At 37.7% G+C, this 13054-nt stretch overlaps 1 protein-coding gene across 3 annotated transcripts in view; it reads left to right on the plus strand.

Annotated features, from left to right (window-relative positions):
- The window catches only part of LOC117287728 (semaphorin-5B-like), a 92678-nt gene that overhangs the window by 31381 nt on the left and 48243 nt on the right, over nt 1-13054 (plus strand). For all 3 annotated transcript variants that reach the window (XM_033768231.1, XM_033768232.1, XM_033768233.1), the window contains exons 6-7: nt 782-870; nt 12697-12729. In XM_033768231.1, coding sequence (XP_033624122.1) covers nt 782-870; nt 12697-12729 — 122 coding nt within the window. The remainder of the gene's footprint in view (nt 1-781; nt 871-12696; nt 12730-13054) is intronic.

Raw genomic sequence — 13054 nt, forward strand, 5'->3', positions numbered from 1 at the left:
ATTCACCTGCTTTCAAGTCTTCAGTTTTATGGGATATCCATTCTGAAGTGTTTGCTAGCGATGCAGCCTAAGTGTTCAGCTCTTGATTTGTTAATTTGTTGCCATTGGTCCAATACCAATTAGTCTTGTCACCGACAGTTACGATTTTCATGTACAGACTGTGAACAATTTTACTGTTTCCGGAAACAGCAGGGTTTTGGAGAGCTTCAGGATGAAGGAATTAAAGATTTTGTCAAAGTGGTTTGCCAGTTCCAGGTTTTAAAATTCTGACAAATGTTTGAACATTTCTATTAAAGCGTTACATTCATTCCCCATTGCAAGAAGCCATCCTAGTCGTAAGGCTAGTGTTAACCATTTTATCAACAGGTATGTAGGTATGCACAAGTAAAATTAATCCAGTTGGAATTTTTTCCCACCATTCTTTTGGTCTTATGTGAAGTTGGGGAAAATGATGTTTCCTAATTTATTTGGAAAGTGAATTCTGTTACATTACTAGGGAGGGAAACACTGATATGGGAGTTGTGAACCAAAAAGTCAAAGCAGAATTTGTTTTTAAATTAAAAAAACTCTGACAATTTACTCATAATTACACCAGTCAGTTCAGTTGAGCAAGAGGTTGTCTCCTGCTGACGCCTTCTAGGGGTAAATTACACCGGACAAACTTAAGCTAATAAAGTTGGAAAAACAGTGACCTTATTAAAGTATGACAGCTCTTACTTACATTAAAAATATAGAAATGTTTTCTTTTACAAATTTAATGACCAACTCTTTTCTTCCACAGAACCAAACTTTATTTCATCCTACGAGATCGGACCATGGGTCTACTTCTTTTTCCGAGAGAGGGCTGTGGAGTTTTCCAACTGTGGCAAGGTAAGCAACTTGTTTTGGAGACACGTTGAATATTTAAAGTAGCAAAAGGAAGCCATTACTTGAGATACTTTAGAATTGTCTGATTAGGTAATAATTCAATCATCAATCCATATGACATGAGACCTGTGTTGTTTTCCAATGACGCTAAGAAATAGAAACAATTTGTTGGTGTTTGGTTTGCCCTACGGTCTTTCACATCAGGCAATAATTAAGAAGCTACTTATCGGAAAGGTTCCCAGGTTAGGCTGAACCGAAGTTGTTAATTAACGAAGAGTCAGTAAGTACGCCTCATAATCAGACTTAACATTGTGTTTGAGTGGAGTAATTATCCAATTCATCTAAGTCAGTTATGTGTGTCTGAAATTATTCATGCTGACAAAAGACAGATTACAAGTTTTTATTACAAGTTATGTTTAAGTTAGGAGCTTGTTCAGAACAGTTGAGTTATTGTAAATATTGCAGTTTTGTGTTTCTATTTCAAAGTTGTCACTCTGAATGTATTATTTGTAAAACCTCTTTTGGTAACCATAGCTCCCCAAAATGTATACAACTTAAATGTGTTTTTAGAAAAAAACAAATATTTTTGCAGTAGAAACATACTAGTACCAAGTCATACTCAAATAAGATGTATACTTTCCGCTGTTTGAGGATGATATATGTTGCCAACCATTTTTCTTTGAGTTACTCTTTTATCAATTTGAACTCTAGTTATTTATTAGGTGGATTTGTGTTTTGCAAGGAAGCATATATTACATGCAACTTGAAAATAGTCGCTCCAAGATCCTGACATTTGCTGCAACAACACTCTCACAGTCCCAAAACTTATCCTAAAATCAATTCAAGCTTTCCAGAAATTAGGTTTCCTCAGACACTTCCAAGTGTTATTTCCCAGAAGAAACGTAGTTTCTCAGTCTTGTTTCTTTTGTCTGTCACTTTAAATAGATATGGTTAGTTTATTTGTCATTGTTGGATGGTGGTAGTAGGTTATAGCCATGAGTTGTGATTATTAATTGATAACTTTTAAAGAAAAACAATTTCATGCAAGTTCGCCCAAGACAAGGCTAAAAGCCACTCTTTGTAAGGGGCTTTGAAAAGAAAAACTGTCAAACAGGAAAATTAATTCAGGATAGCTGAAGGTAGGAATTGATATTCCTCTTAAAACAGACTAGATTGTAGGATGGAGGGAAACATCTACCAGGCAAGAAGAATTCTTTAAGAAGTTGGTTGTTATTAGTTAACATGTTTGAGGTAATGTACCTTTATATAATTTGAAGCAGTCAAGTTATTTGAGAGCTAAATATCTTAATGTTAATGTCGTGTCCGAAGGGATGTTGAGATAAGGAGATGGCATAAGGATTGGAGGGCGGGGCGGGTTGGAGGGGGCTCAGACACCTGTTGGGTGCTCCGAGCATCCTTGGGGGTTTACACCTGCTTCCAGTAGAGCATAAGAGAAGTATTATGTCAGCCAATTTCCAACTTTCTCTCTCATGAGAATTCCAGACCCTAAGGTGTCGCAGGAAAAGGATTGAAGGTACATTATTACGTGTGTCTTGAGCTAAGACCTTTTTTACCTCGGTTGAGACGCTGTTTTCTGGACGGGTAAATATTATCTGGCGGGCGGAGCGGTTCAAGCCGAGGGCATCATTGATTGATATTGCCCCTCTTGGGTCTAAAGAGGAAGGGAATTGGTATCAAAAGAAACACTAGCATTGAGATGTTTTCTGTAAGGAGTGGGAGAGAGAGAGAGAGAGAGAGAGAGAGAGAGAGAGAGAGAGAGGGGGGGGGGGGGCGCTTTTTATGATGGCAATATGAAGCATCCTTCTCCCGGGGCTGTTGATTTGAAAATGTTCAGCATGCTTGAAGGATTTTGCTGAAGTTTGGGACGCCAAAGGAAAACCTGTAGCTAGAGATTTGGTGTTGGCTTGTTTATGTTGATGTGTGAAAACTAGAAATCCATGTGGGTCGACCGAGCATTTGTCTTCAATCAGTGGCTACTAGTGCTTTTAATTGTCAACAAAATTGCATTAAAGAGACAGTATCTGAGAGAAAAAATATTGTTTTTTTCAGGGAGGGTTTTTGTAGAGCAGGTTCCATGGAAAAAAATTTAATCTTCCAGAAATCAACAATTTCCCATAAATCAACAATTTCCCAAAAATCTAAAAAAAATTCCAGAAAACACTTCTTTTTTTTGCTGAAACAGTATAAAGTTGTTTAGGACAAATAATGGTACTACTTTTGATAACATAGATTCATCAGAGTTAGGCCAACAATATAACCACAGTTTGGGTTTCTTCCCGCTTTTTGATACTTCTAAAATATTTGAGGGTATGTCCTGTTGCACTTTAGTGTTTTCCTCTGGAAACAACACTGATGTTTGTCACAATTTCCTTGAGGAACCTCATGTTTCATATTGATTGTCTTTGGGAATTTGTTATCCTTCGGGCAAGTTAGTCAAGGTAATATTATGTGTTTTTTAGGAAAAACCTTATTTTCATGTCTTTTGTCACCTTCAATCTCTCTCCCCCTGTATGTTCCTACACCCCCTCATCACCTTCACCCCAGGCCCAGAAAGAAACTATTTGTTCCTGATGTTGAAGTATAATTCTCTATGGACACAAACAACCACAACAGTACACATTGAGTTGGCTTATTGTAACCAGCTTTGAGTGTCTTGTTTACACCACATTGGCAAACTACGTATTGGGCAGAAAACCAGAAGCTACTTCATTAAAAAAAAATTTTGTTGAAAGTATCCCCAAAAGACAAACAATAATACCGGGCCTGAATTTTTTTCCTGATGTTGAGTAATATTTTGCATGGGTCTGAGAAGAGAGAATAGGAAGAAAGTTGCTGGAGTGTAACCGATATAAAGATACTGTTCATAAAATAAGTCAATGGATAAATTCCTCAGCTACAAATACCAGGCCTTACAAGCCTTGCCCTCTGCTGCCATAGTCTTGGCCTTGGTGCCAATTTCAGTGTTTCCCACAAACTTTAAGATGTTCCAATAGAAGTGCCCTATACCCCCCCGCCCCCCTTGCGACCGTTTAGAACAAACTAATGAGAAGATGTCAGGGAATGTGTAACCCAATTTCAAAAATCACTTCATCATCGTCAATCAGTGAACCATCTTTCATGAAGGTCGAGTCTAGACAAGACCAACTCAGATTTTGAGACAAAATTCTTGATAAGATGCCAATTTATTTGTTTTAATATGTTTGAATATAATCTGATTTTGATGGTTTAATCTATTTTATTTTGAAAATGCTCAAAAAATCAAGTTATGGCCCCTGGTGGCTTACATTCCAACAGTCAAAGTTTTCACATTTTCTCCACTAAACTAAAAATGACAAAACAAAAAAAGGTTACTTGACTTGCTTAAAATAACTCCATGATAAACCTTTGATGTAACCACCAATCACCCCATTGATATACTAGCTCTTTAATTGAAGTAAGTAAAACTAAAACAAACTCGCTCTGAACATACACTACATACTGACAGACACTCTCTGTCACCAGCCGGATGAGTACCGGGTAGTTCCACAACAGATGTTACCTTGCTGTTAAAGTGGCAACTCTGCAGATGAGATTTAAACAACTCGGATTAAAGGGGCACCTTTTATCGACACTGCCTGGGATTCAGACAACTGCTTCAATAAATGCATCCCAAGCTGGACACAATTTCATAGAACTGCTTAAAGCCATTGGACACTTTTGGTAAACAGTATTGTCCAAGGCCCACACTTCATGTATCACAACTTATATACAAAACAATGAACCTGTGAAAATTTAGGCTCAATCGGTCATCGGAGTCGGGAGAAAATAACGGGAAAACCCACCATTGTTTCAGCATGTTCGCCGTGTCATGACATGTGTTTAAAATAAATCCGTAATTCTAGATGTCGAGAATTGATATTGTTTTAATGTTTTCTCAAAAAGTAAAGCATTTCATGGAGTAATATTTCAAGAGAAGTCTTTCACATTTACCTTCTGTAAACCCTGTAAATTATTTGTAAATCTGTGAACTTTTAATTTCTTTCTGTACCGAAAGTGTCCAATGGCTTTAAGCACAAAAAGCAGCTAAAAAAAGCACGACAACATTATGCTTACCAGTATAAGGCTACCAGCCAAACGATCTTGTCACATTTATAATTTGTGAGTGGAATCCTGCTCATTTCTGCTTAGCAGAAACGCATCAAGCAATATTTTCTGCTTTATGAAATTCAGCTGAAGAGAAGATCAAGTGTGATGCTTCAAAGTATTCTCATTGGTCAAGCACTGGCCAATAGGATGACAGCTGCACCCTTTATCCTATATATACTTGAATCTTCAACCCTGATTGGACATAAGTATAGATTTAGTGTTTGGGTTTGTAGGACAGCTATTAATGCTGTATTATGTCAGATGGTGCGGCCATCTTGCTGAATAAAACTAGTGTCACTAAACCGAGGCTGTTAAAATAGTCAGACCCCATTTTGATAGAATAACAGTCATTAACCATTATGGTTCTGGAACAGGGGAACAAGACTAGTGTGTCTCATTAGAGCGAATGTTACCTTTAAGATATTTAATCATTCAGACAAAATGCTGAAATGAAGTCATCATCACCATCCGCTGGTGGTCCAGGGGCTGAAAATGTGGTCTCTACCCCCCCCCCCCACACACAATCACTTCCAAATGTAGCTGTACGTATGTCTCTTTACTATAATATGTTAATATGTTGCTTGGGCTCTTTTACAGTGATGTATATTTGCATCTTTGTCTGTTCCTGACCAAGTGTTCACCATTGTGTTGGAGTTGGAGTTGACATTCAACCAGGCATCGGGGTTGGCTTAGTGGTTTCTTTCCCTTTGTTTCACCTTTGTGGACCCGGCTTCCACCCTGATCGACCTTGCATAGATTGTGTTTCAGTCCCTATCCGTCGATGGGTTTTCCCCTATTTGGAGTTTTTCTTCCCAAATCTATAACTAAACTTCTCTTAATCATCTTCTTCGTGGATATCGTCAGACCTACAGTGTAAAGCACTTTGGGGGTTCATTGGTTTCAGTGTACCAGATAGTTGATTTGTATAAACAATTTAAGCTCATTTTATCGGTTCATTTCACAGGAAGTTAACAACACTCAAGATATATTTTTCCAGGAGTTTTCTAATGACAGAAAGGAGAGTGAAAAATTAGCCTTTATGAGGCATGGTGGCCACTGTGTTTTTTGGGTGTATACAGACAGATTTACCAAAACCTCGTTATAATAATGTGTCCACAATATCTCAAAATGGCTTATTGTTTAGATGGAAGATGGAAGCAAATGTTACCTGCAAGTTTTTCTGTTAAATATGAATAGTAACTATGCAGTGAATCATTCTGTGGCCATCCGCCCAGGTGTCAACTCTCGGTCAATAAGCCTTACTATTGGCTCCTTGCCATCTATGAGACAAGCTTATTGATTGGTTGGCTTCCAAGTGACATTGTCATTGGCTGTTTGAACATATTAGAAACTATGTTATTGGCTTGTTGCCATAGCTTAAAAGAAGTCAACAACTTGTGCAAAAGGCAACTGTCAAACATTGAAGATGCAAACCAGCTGCACAGATTTCACCAAAATATGTAGTTTTTAAAACAAGAAAAAAGGGCTCTAACCTTTTAAAGATTAAGCTCTCATTTATACACAAACAAAAGTACAAATAGTAAATGAAATAAAACTAATTCCCTGAGCTCGGAAGGTCATTATTTCTTCACTGTCGTCTGTAGTTTAAGACCTCCACACGAACTGACCAGTACAATTATTGTTTAGAGCATCAGCTGAATTAAAAGACTTAACAGCCAAGGAATTTTGCCGTCGCAGGATTAAGAGAGGCGTGCAATAGAGAGACGAACCGTTTTGAACCTAATTCAAGAAAGCATCTCACATCCTGGTGCATCTTTAAGACGGGGCATCTTAGCTTATAGCAGGCCCTCAGCGGTCCTTCACTTCAGACCAGTGTAACCCACCCCCCCCCCCCCCCCCCCTCCCGAAAATATCTAGGATTAGTCATCATTTGACTGGACCTTTTCAGCTCAAATTTGTCCTGTAGGAAGAAGTTCCATCCATCTTTTGTCCAGAACTTATTCACAATCACAGATTCTACCGTGTAAGCTGTGAAATGGTTCATTCCTTTTTGATTTAAACTTTAAATTGTTTGCACGTTTCTTTTCATTTACCTAATTGTTGTAAATATGCCTCTTTCTATCAGTCACTGAACTGTCAACCTGGATCATAAACAGAAACAGTAATAACTTTTAAACAGCTTAATCAGTCTAAAAAGTGTAGGCCTGAGCATGACAGCTTAAACATTTCCCAGTATTTTTGCACTAAAAGGTGCAATTGCCTGAAAGTTTGCAAACGATTGATCTTTGTTAAATACAATATTTCCTTCTGGTTCTTGACACATCATTATACTGAAAGGGAAGAGACCAAAACCACATTTTCAGCGCTGTCCTGTTACAAACAGTATCACCCAGACTGTGACAAGTCAACTTGTGTAGAGTCTGCTTAGTAATTGTAGCACAACGGGGTCTGGTGCAGTCTGGTGTAGTCTGGTGTAGTCTAGTACTGATGAGGCATAGTGGGCCATAAGAAACAGGTGTGCTCAGGAAGTCAGGTGTGTCAGGTTGAGTGTAATGTTGTCCATGATAGCAGTCGAGACTGGTGTGGGGGCGATGGACACAAACACCATCTAATAACACAGTAATGGAGGTGTTTATCAGTGGGTAGGGGTTAAGGATGCAATTACCATTTTCAGGGTTGGCCTCTCCCTTCCCCCACCCCACCCCACCCCACCCAGAGTACTATTCCCTCCCATTTCCTAGTTTCCCTGACATAATTGTCTGGAATACGTCTTTGTTCTTAAACCCACCTCAAGTTTGGTTTTCAATGTGTGCCAACAGCCACAGGTGCATGTAGCAGACATTTCCGTAAATTAGATTTGAAATGGCGGAACTATTTGATCGCCCTACTTAAGCCTCTATGAGCACTGGAGCTGAGTAGAAACAGCCTACTCACTGAAATGCGGGTGTGGTGTTTTTTTTGCTCTGATAACCTGCTAAATTGTATTCTTGCTCAGTCAAACGATGAAATGGGTTCTTTTTAAAATTGTCCCTGCAATTGTTCATTCGCAAGGTCAGTAGAAATCTACTGGAAAGTACAACCATGGGGGTAAGGGATGTGTTGACTCTCAAGTAACACAGGGGAGCCTTGCTATGTTCAGCAAAAACACATGGTGCTATTACATTTACCATTCAGAGAAATATGTCTTCAAGATTCAGTCTGTATCATTCTCAAAGTTTTATCTTGACCCCTTTACATAAGAAGACCTCAAAATGTTGACTTGTAATGGGCTGAGTCTGATATTTTTAGTTTAATAACCAATTATTTACTTAGCACCTCTCACAGTTCATCGACCAAGAGAATCAGTGGAATAGTGAATATGTTTTTATGGAGTTACAACCCAATAAATCTAGCAAATAACATTTCTAAGGTGACTGTTCCTGCTGCGTTTTATGAGGGCGTTGCGTTTCAGTACCAAGTCAACCAGGATGGTTGTAAATTTCAAACCTGGAGTTTTTAAATTAAACTGACAAATGAAACACTACCGAAAATAACTAACAAAGCAATAGCACACCATGATGCATTTTACAGCCCAAATTGTTTACCACTTTTCTGAAAGAAAAACAGTCCTATAAAAACTGGTGGTGTAATGCAAATATGCGCCAACAAAAACAAACCTAAGTTTTGGCAGAGGGTTCGGTAATAATTATCTTCAAGATAGATTATCAAGTAAAGACACTTCACAAGATGATTGTTACATTCTAATTTTAATATCAATTATTATAAAACCAATTACAAAGATTCTGCATTGTGATTAGTTCAGAGTGAGTCACATGGTATGTCTTTTTTTCCAGAAAGTCATGCAAACATGGTTGTACTTGTATCCACAAGATTGACTGGAAATGCTCCCTTCTTAAATTGCTGCGCTTAGCCCCTTAGTGAAAATGATAGTGGACAACACACATCGATAAAAAAATGCAAAACAAACCCTTCTTTATCCTCTGAAGAAAAGCTTGAAATAGTTACTTCTTAGTTTCTATTCGTTACTCTTGAGTGGAAAGGATACACCACAGCTGTCAGCATTTAAAACAATACCTACGACTAAACGTTTAAAATTTGCTTCATCAACAAAAGAAGTGGCCAACAAGCCAGACCGAAGAGCTGAGATATATGATGGATGGAAAGTGGAAGCCCAGGCTTAGGGTTAACAGATGGTTGTCTTGTTTTCAGATGGATTGGGGAATATTCCATAAGGGAAGCTTTCATCTCTATGGGCACTTAAAGTGGAAGACCCTAAAGAATTTAGAGATACTTAAAGGTGCACTCGGTCTCAATTAAAACATGTTGACATATGCGCTGCTAAGGATTCGAACTGCCTCTCCATCGGGGTAGCTCAATGGTGGTAAGACATCTGCTCTAGCAATGGAAAGGTCTTGAGTTCGAATCCTACCGGGGTGATTATGGAAAGTACTGAGTATACAATGCATAATACACATTGGTGTAAGGGTTCAAAGAAAATTTATATATTAATATTTGTTGTGATTTTGTTGAGTACAAAGTTAAAAAATTGAAATGAGTTGCCCCTTCCGCTTACATTGTCAGGCTGCCATTATACCACTGAACACACCATTGACAGGAAACAACAAACAATACAAGAAGACACAAACTAAGACATGTGTCTTTAAATTGGTTGACTCAATAGCCATATTAAAACATTTGTGACTTTGGTTTTCAAAAGAAAAGTGTTGGAAAGCGGCGTCAGGTAGGATACTCAAGAGTCTCAACGGAGTTAATTCATTAAAAACATTTCTGATCTTATGGGTGTCGCTAGAAAGAATATAATCCCCTTCTGGTTTCCCTGGAACAGGTGTCAAAACAATGTTTGAAAGAATAACTTTTTCACGACAGAGACCCGGTTTGTTTTTAGCTGAGCACGTGGGTGTGTGTTCCAGCTTCGTACTCCTTTGGGCTTGTTTGAAAATGTGTCAACTGGCGTTATTAGGGTTAGCGGAAGGATAGATTTCAACGAGAACTTGGCTCAAGTTCTTGCCTTGTATCCAGTTAAGGAATGGTTTATTTAGTGTGTGTTGTTTTATTGCATTCATTGATGACTGCAATGAGGTTGTTAGCATTAAGGGGTGTCAAGAAGTCTATATCCCATTAGAAGGTAAGAAAGGTTAATGCTTATTTGATACTTGATTGTCCTAGCCATTGGTCAACTCAACTCGCGTTCCTTCCTGGATTCTTTACTCTCTACTCGGTTTTCATATCTCAATCTATATTCATTCTTGGTTTTCACTCCTATGCTTAGTTTGCTTGGCTCGGCTTACCACATAACTTGGTCCTTACATATAAAGATTTAAGTATAAATTGATATTTACATTTTAGGCACATCAACCCCTCTGCCATACAGATTGATTCATGGATTCATTTCAACATTTATTTTCTTTCTGCAAAATGTATACAAGTAGTATAATATTGCAAATATTGAGGCATATTCAAAAGACCAAGTCTAAAATGCCTTTTAAAAGTTTGGAACTGGACTAATGGAACTTAAAGCAAATATGCAGGACAGACAGAGAATGGAAGTGCACAAACAAACAAACAAACAAACAAACAATCAAACAAACAAACAATCAAACAAACAAACAAACAAACAAACAAACAAACAAACAAACAAACAAACAAACAAACAAACCAGAAGTGATTTCAATAACTTGGATGTTACAGGAATGTAAAATCTTACTTGAAAATCACAGAAGTGCAGGATGAAAACACAATAACCTAACTCAATATTATAATCAAAGTGGAGATGTGTTTTGTGGAAACCCTTAATGATAATTGAAGGTAAACAAGTTATGAAAACCTTAAACTCGTAAACAAGAATCACCCTGGGTATCCAATGAACTAAAAAGTCAAAATCCTTGACAAGTTTTCCCGACAGACTTCAGGAAAATGTCACCCAATTTGTGAGTTAGGGATAAAGTTACAATAAAAGAGATTTTTCAGGTTTTTAGCCCAGACCCAAGAGACTGACTTGATTGACTGACCTGATGTGATGGGATTTCTTTTACTAGACATGGCGTCCCTCTGGAACCAAACACAAAAATGTGAAATTGGATCGAAAATGACCTAGTTCCAAATGACATTCAGGAATTGCTTTTATTTATTGACTTTGTAATGGTGTTTAGTTCAACGTTACACACCCAATCCAAGTTGACTTGGAGGGCAAACGGTGCTACTCACACATGAAAACTGTCATAGTTCAACCTCTTAAAATCCCTTGTTCTCCATTTTCACTTAATCTGATTAGTCCCTAGTTTCTATGATTTCAGATGAATTCTTAAATGGCTATTCGTCTCCATCTTATTGAACCACACCCACAAAGACGACCCAAGGGGAGCGTCTTTGACTCTAAGCCTTCTTCTGATGACCCGTAGTTACAGAAACCTGGGTGATCTCAAACACTAGCATTGTTCTTCTGGTTATGGAAGTGCCTGGTAGGGGTGTGTTTTAGGGTAAGGGGATTGTTAGGTTACAAGGTAAAGAGGGAAACAAATTAAAACGATGCTTCGATGTGACAGTGGGTTTCTTCTTGTGGGATTAGTGGTTTAGGGTGAGGGTAATCACTTGATGGCTAGTGGCCAAGGTTCCCACGACTCACTTATTTATCGAAAGGAACATTCTAGAAGAAAGGTTTGAATGTGGTCTAAGCCTTTTTTTTTATTGTCAGTGAAAATGGGAAGGTCCTGAAAGCAGATCTTATTCAATGCATTTATTTGTGGCATGCAGGCTCTGTAAATTTAATAAAGATAGGAATTTTACTAAATTCATAGAAATTCGATTTGTTTCGTTTGTAAATACAAGACATGCCACTAGTACTGCTGCAAGAAAAATATCAAGAACTCCTGAGCTAAGATAAGAGTTTACTATAAATAGAAAACTTGGGTTACAATCATGTATACATCTTTTGGAGGAGTGTTGGCTTTGAGAAGAGCTGGTGTGGGTCTTAAAGTTTTAAACAGTATCCTCTGCTCGAGTTCAGGAGAAATTTTAAGTTCTAATGCTATAAATAGGACATAAGATGATAATTAGATATATGTACCAGTGATACCCAGTAACCAAACCCCAACCTTGCCCCCCCCCTTCTCCTTCTGTAAGGCTCTGTCACACACCCCTGACAGCACCCTTCAATCTGGTCACCTTAAGGAAGCTTATCATGTTCCCAGGCTTCCCTCCCCACTCTCCTCAGTGTCTGACTCACACGCAACTGGGCGTTACTTTTTCTCTTTTTCTCTCGTATCGCCGGTACCTCATCACAAGCTGTCCTGATTCTTGAAGACAGGATGCAGCAGAGCGTGAAAGGTGTTGTCCTTGTTTGGAAGAGGGACAAGAATGGGTTGGAGTTGATAGGCATTCAAGCAGAACATTTGTGGATTTGAGTTGAATGTTGCATGTGGTCTTAAGGAATCAAAAAAAGTCTTAAGAAGTTTATTTTAGATGTCTAAAAACATAACATTATAAACAGCAACAACAAAATCCTTCATTGATTTCAATTAGAAGCAGATATATTTTAAAAATATTGGTTTAATTAGTGTAAGAAAATTTTAATGCAATATTTATGAAAGTTAACCCTCATAATTAACTAATTAACAAATGGCAAGTATGCTTTGTGATTTTTGTAACTCTTAGTCCTACTTAATAATAATCTAATTTTTCTTTCTTTTTCCCATTTTTCTGTAGGTGATCTATTCAAGGGTTGCACGCGTATGCAAAGTAAGTTGGCTTAAAACAAAGGAAATATCTCCCCCTGATCAGAACATTGCATTGAACAGTTCAATACCACTTTTATATCAATGTTCTATACTTTTTTCTATTTTGTGGCATTCAACGATCAACAGATCGTTTAACAAGAAATTTGAGTAGGGTTTGTCAAATCAACTAATTTGCACCACCTCATATAGTTTTATAAAAAGTACATTTAGTTATCTTAACGAAATGTTTTAAATTATTTTTTTATAAATATTTGATCCTGCTGCATTTATCAGTTGAGTGAGATTAACTTTATCATTCCTTGTTGTTTTAATTTTATTTAATGTAA

Source organism: Asterias rubens, chromosome 3 (assembly GCF_902459465.1).
Source record: "Asterias rubens chromosome 3, eAstRub1.3, whole genome shotgun sequence".
NCBI classification, from domain to species: domain Eukaryota; kingdom Metazoa; phylum Echinodermata; class Asteroidea; order Forcipulatida; family Asteriidae; genus Asterias; species Asterias rubens.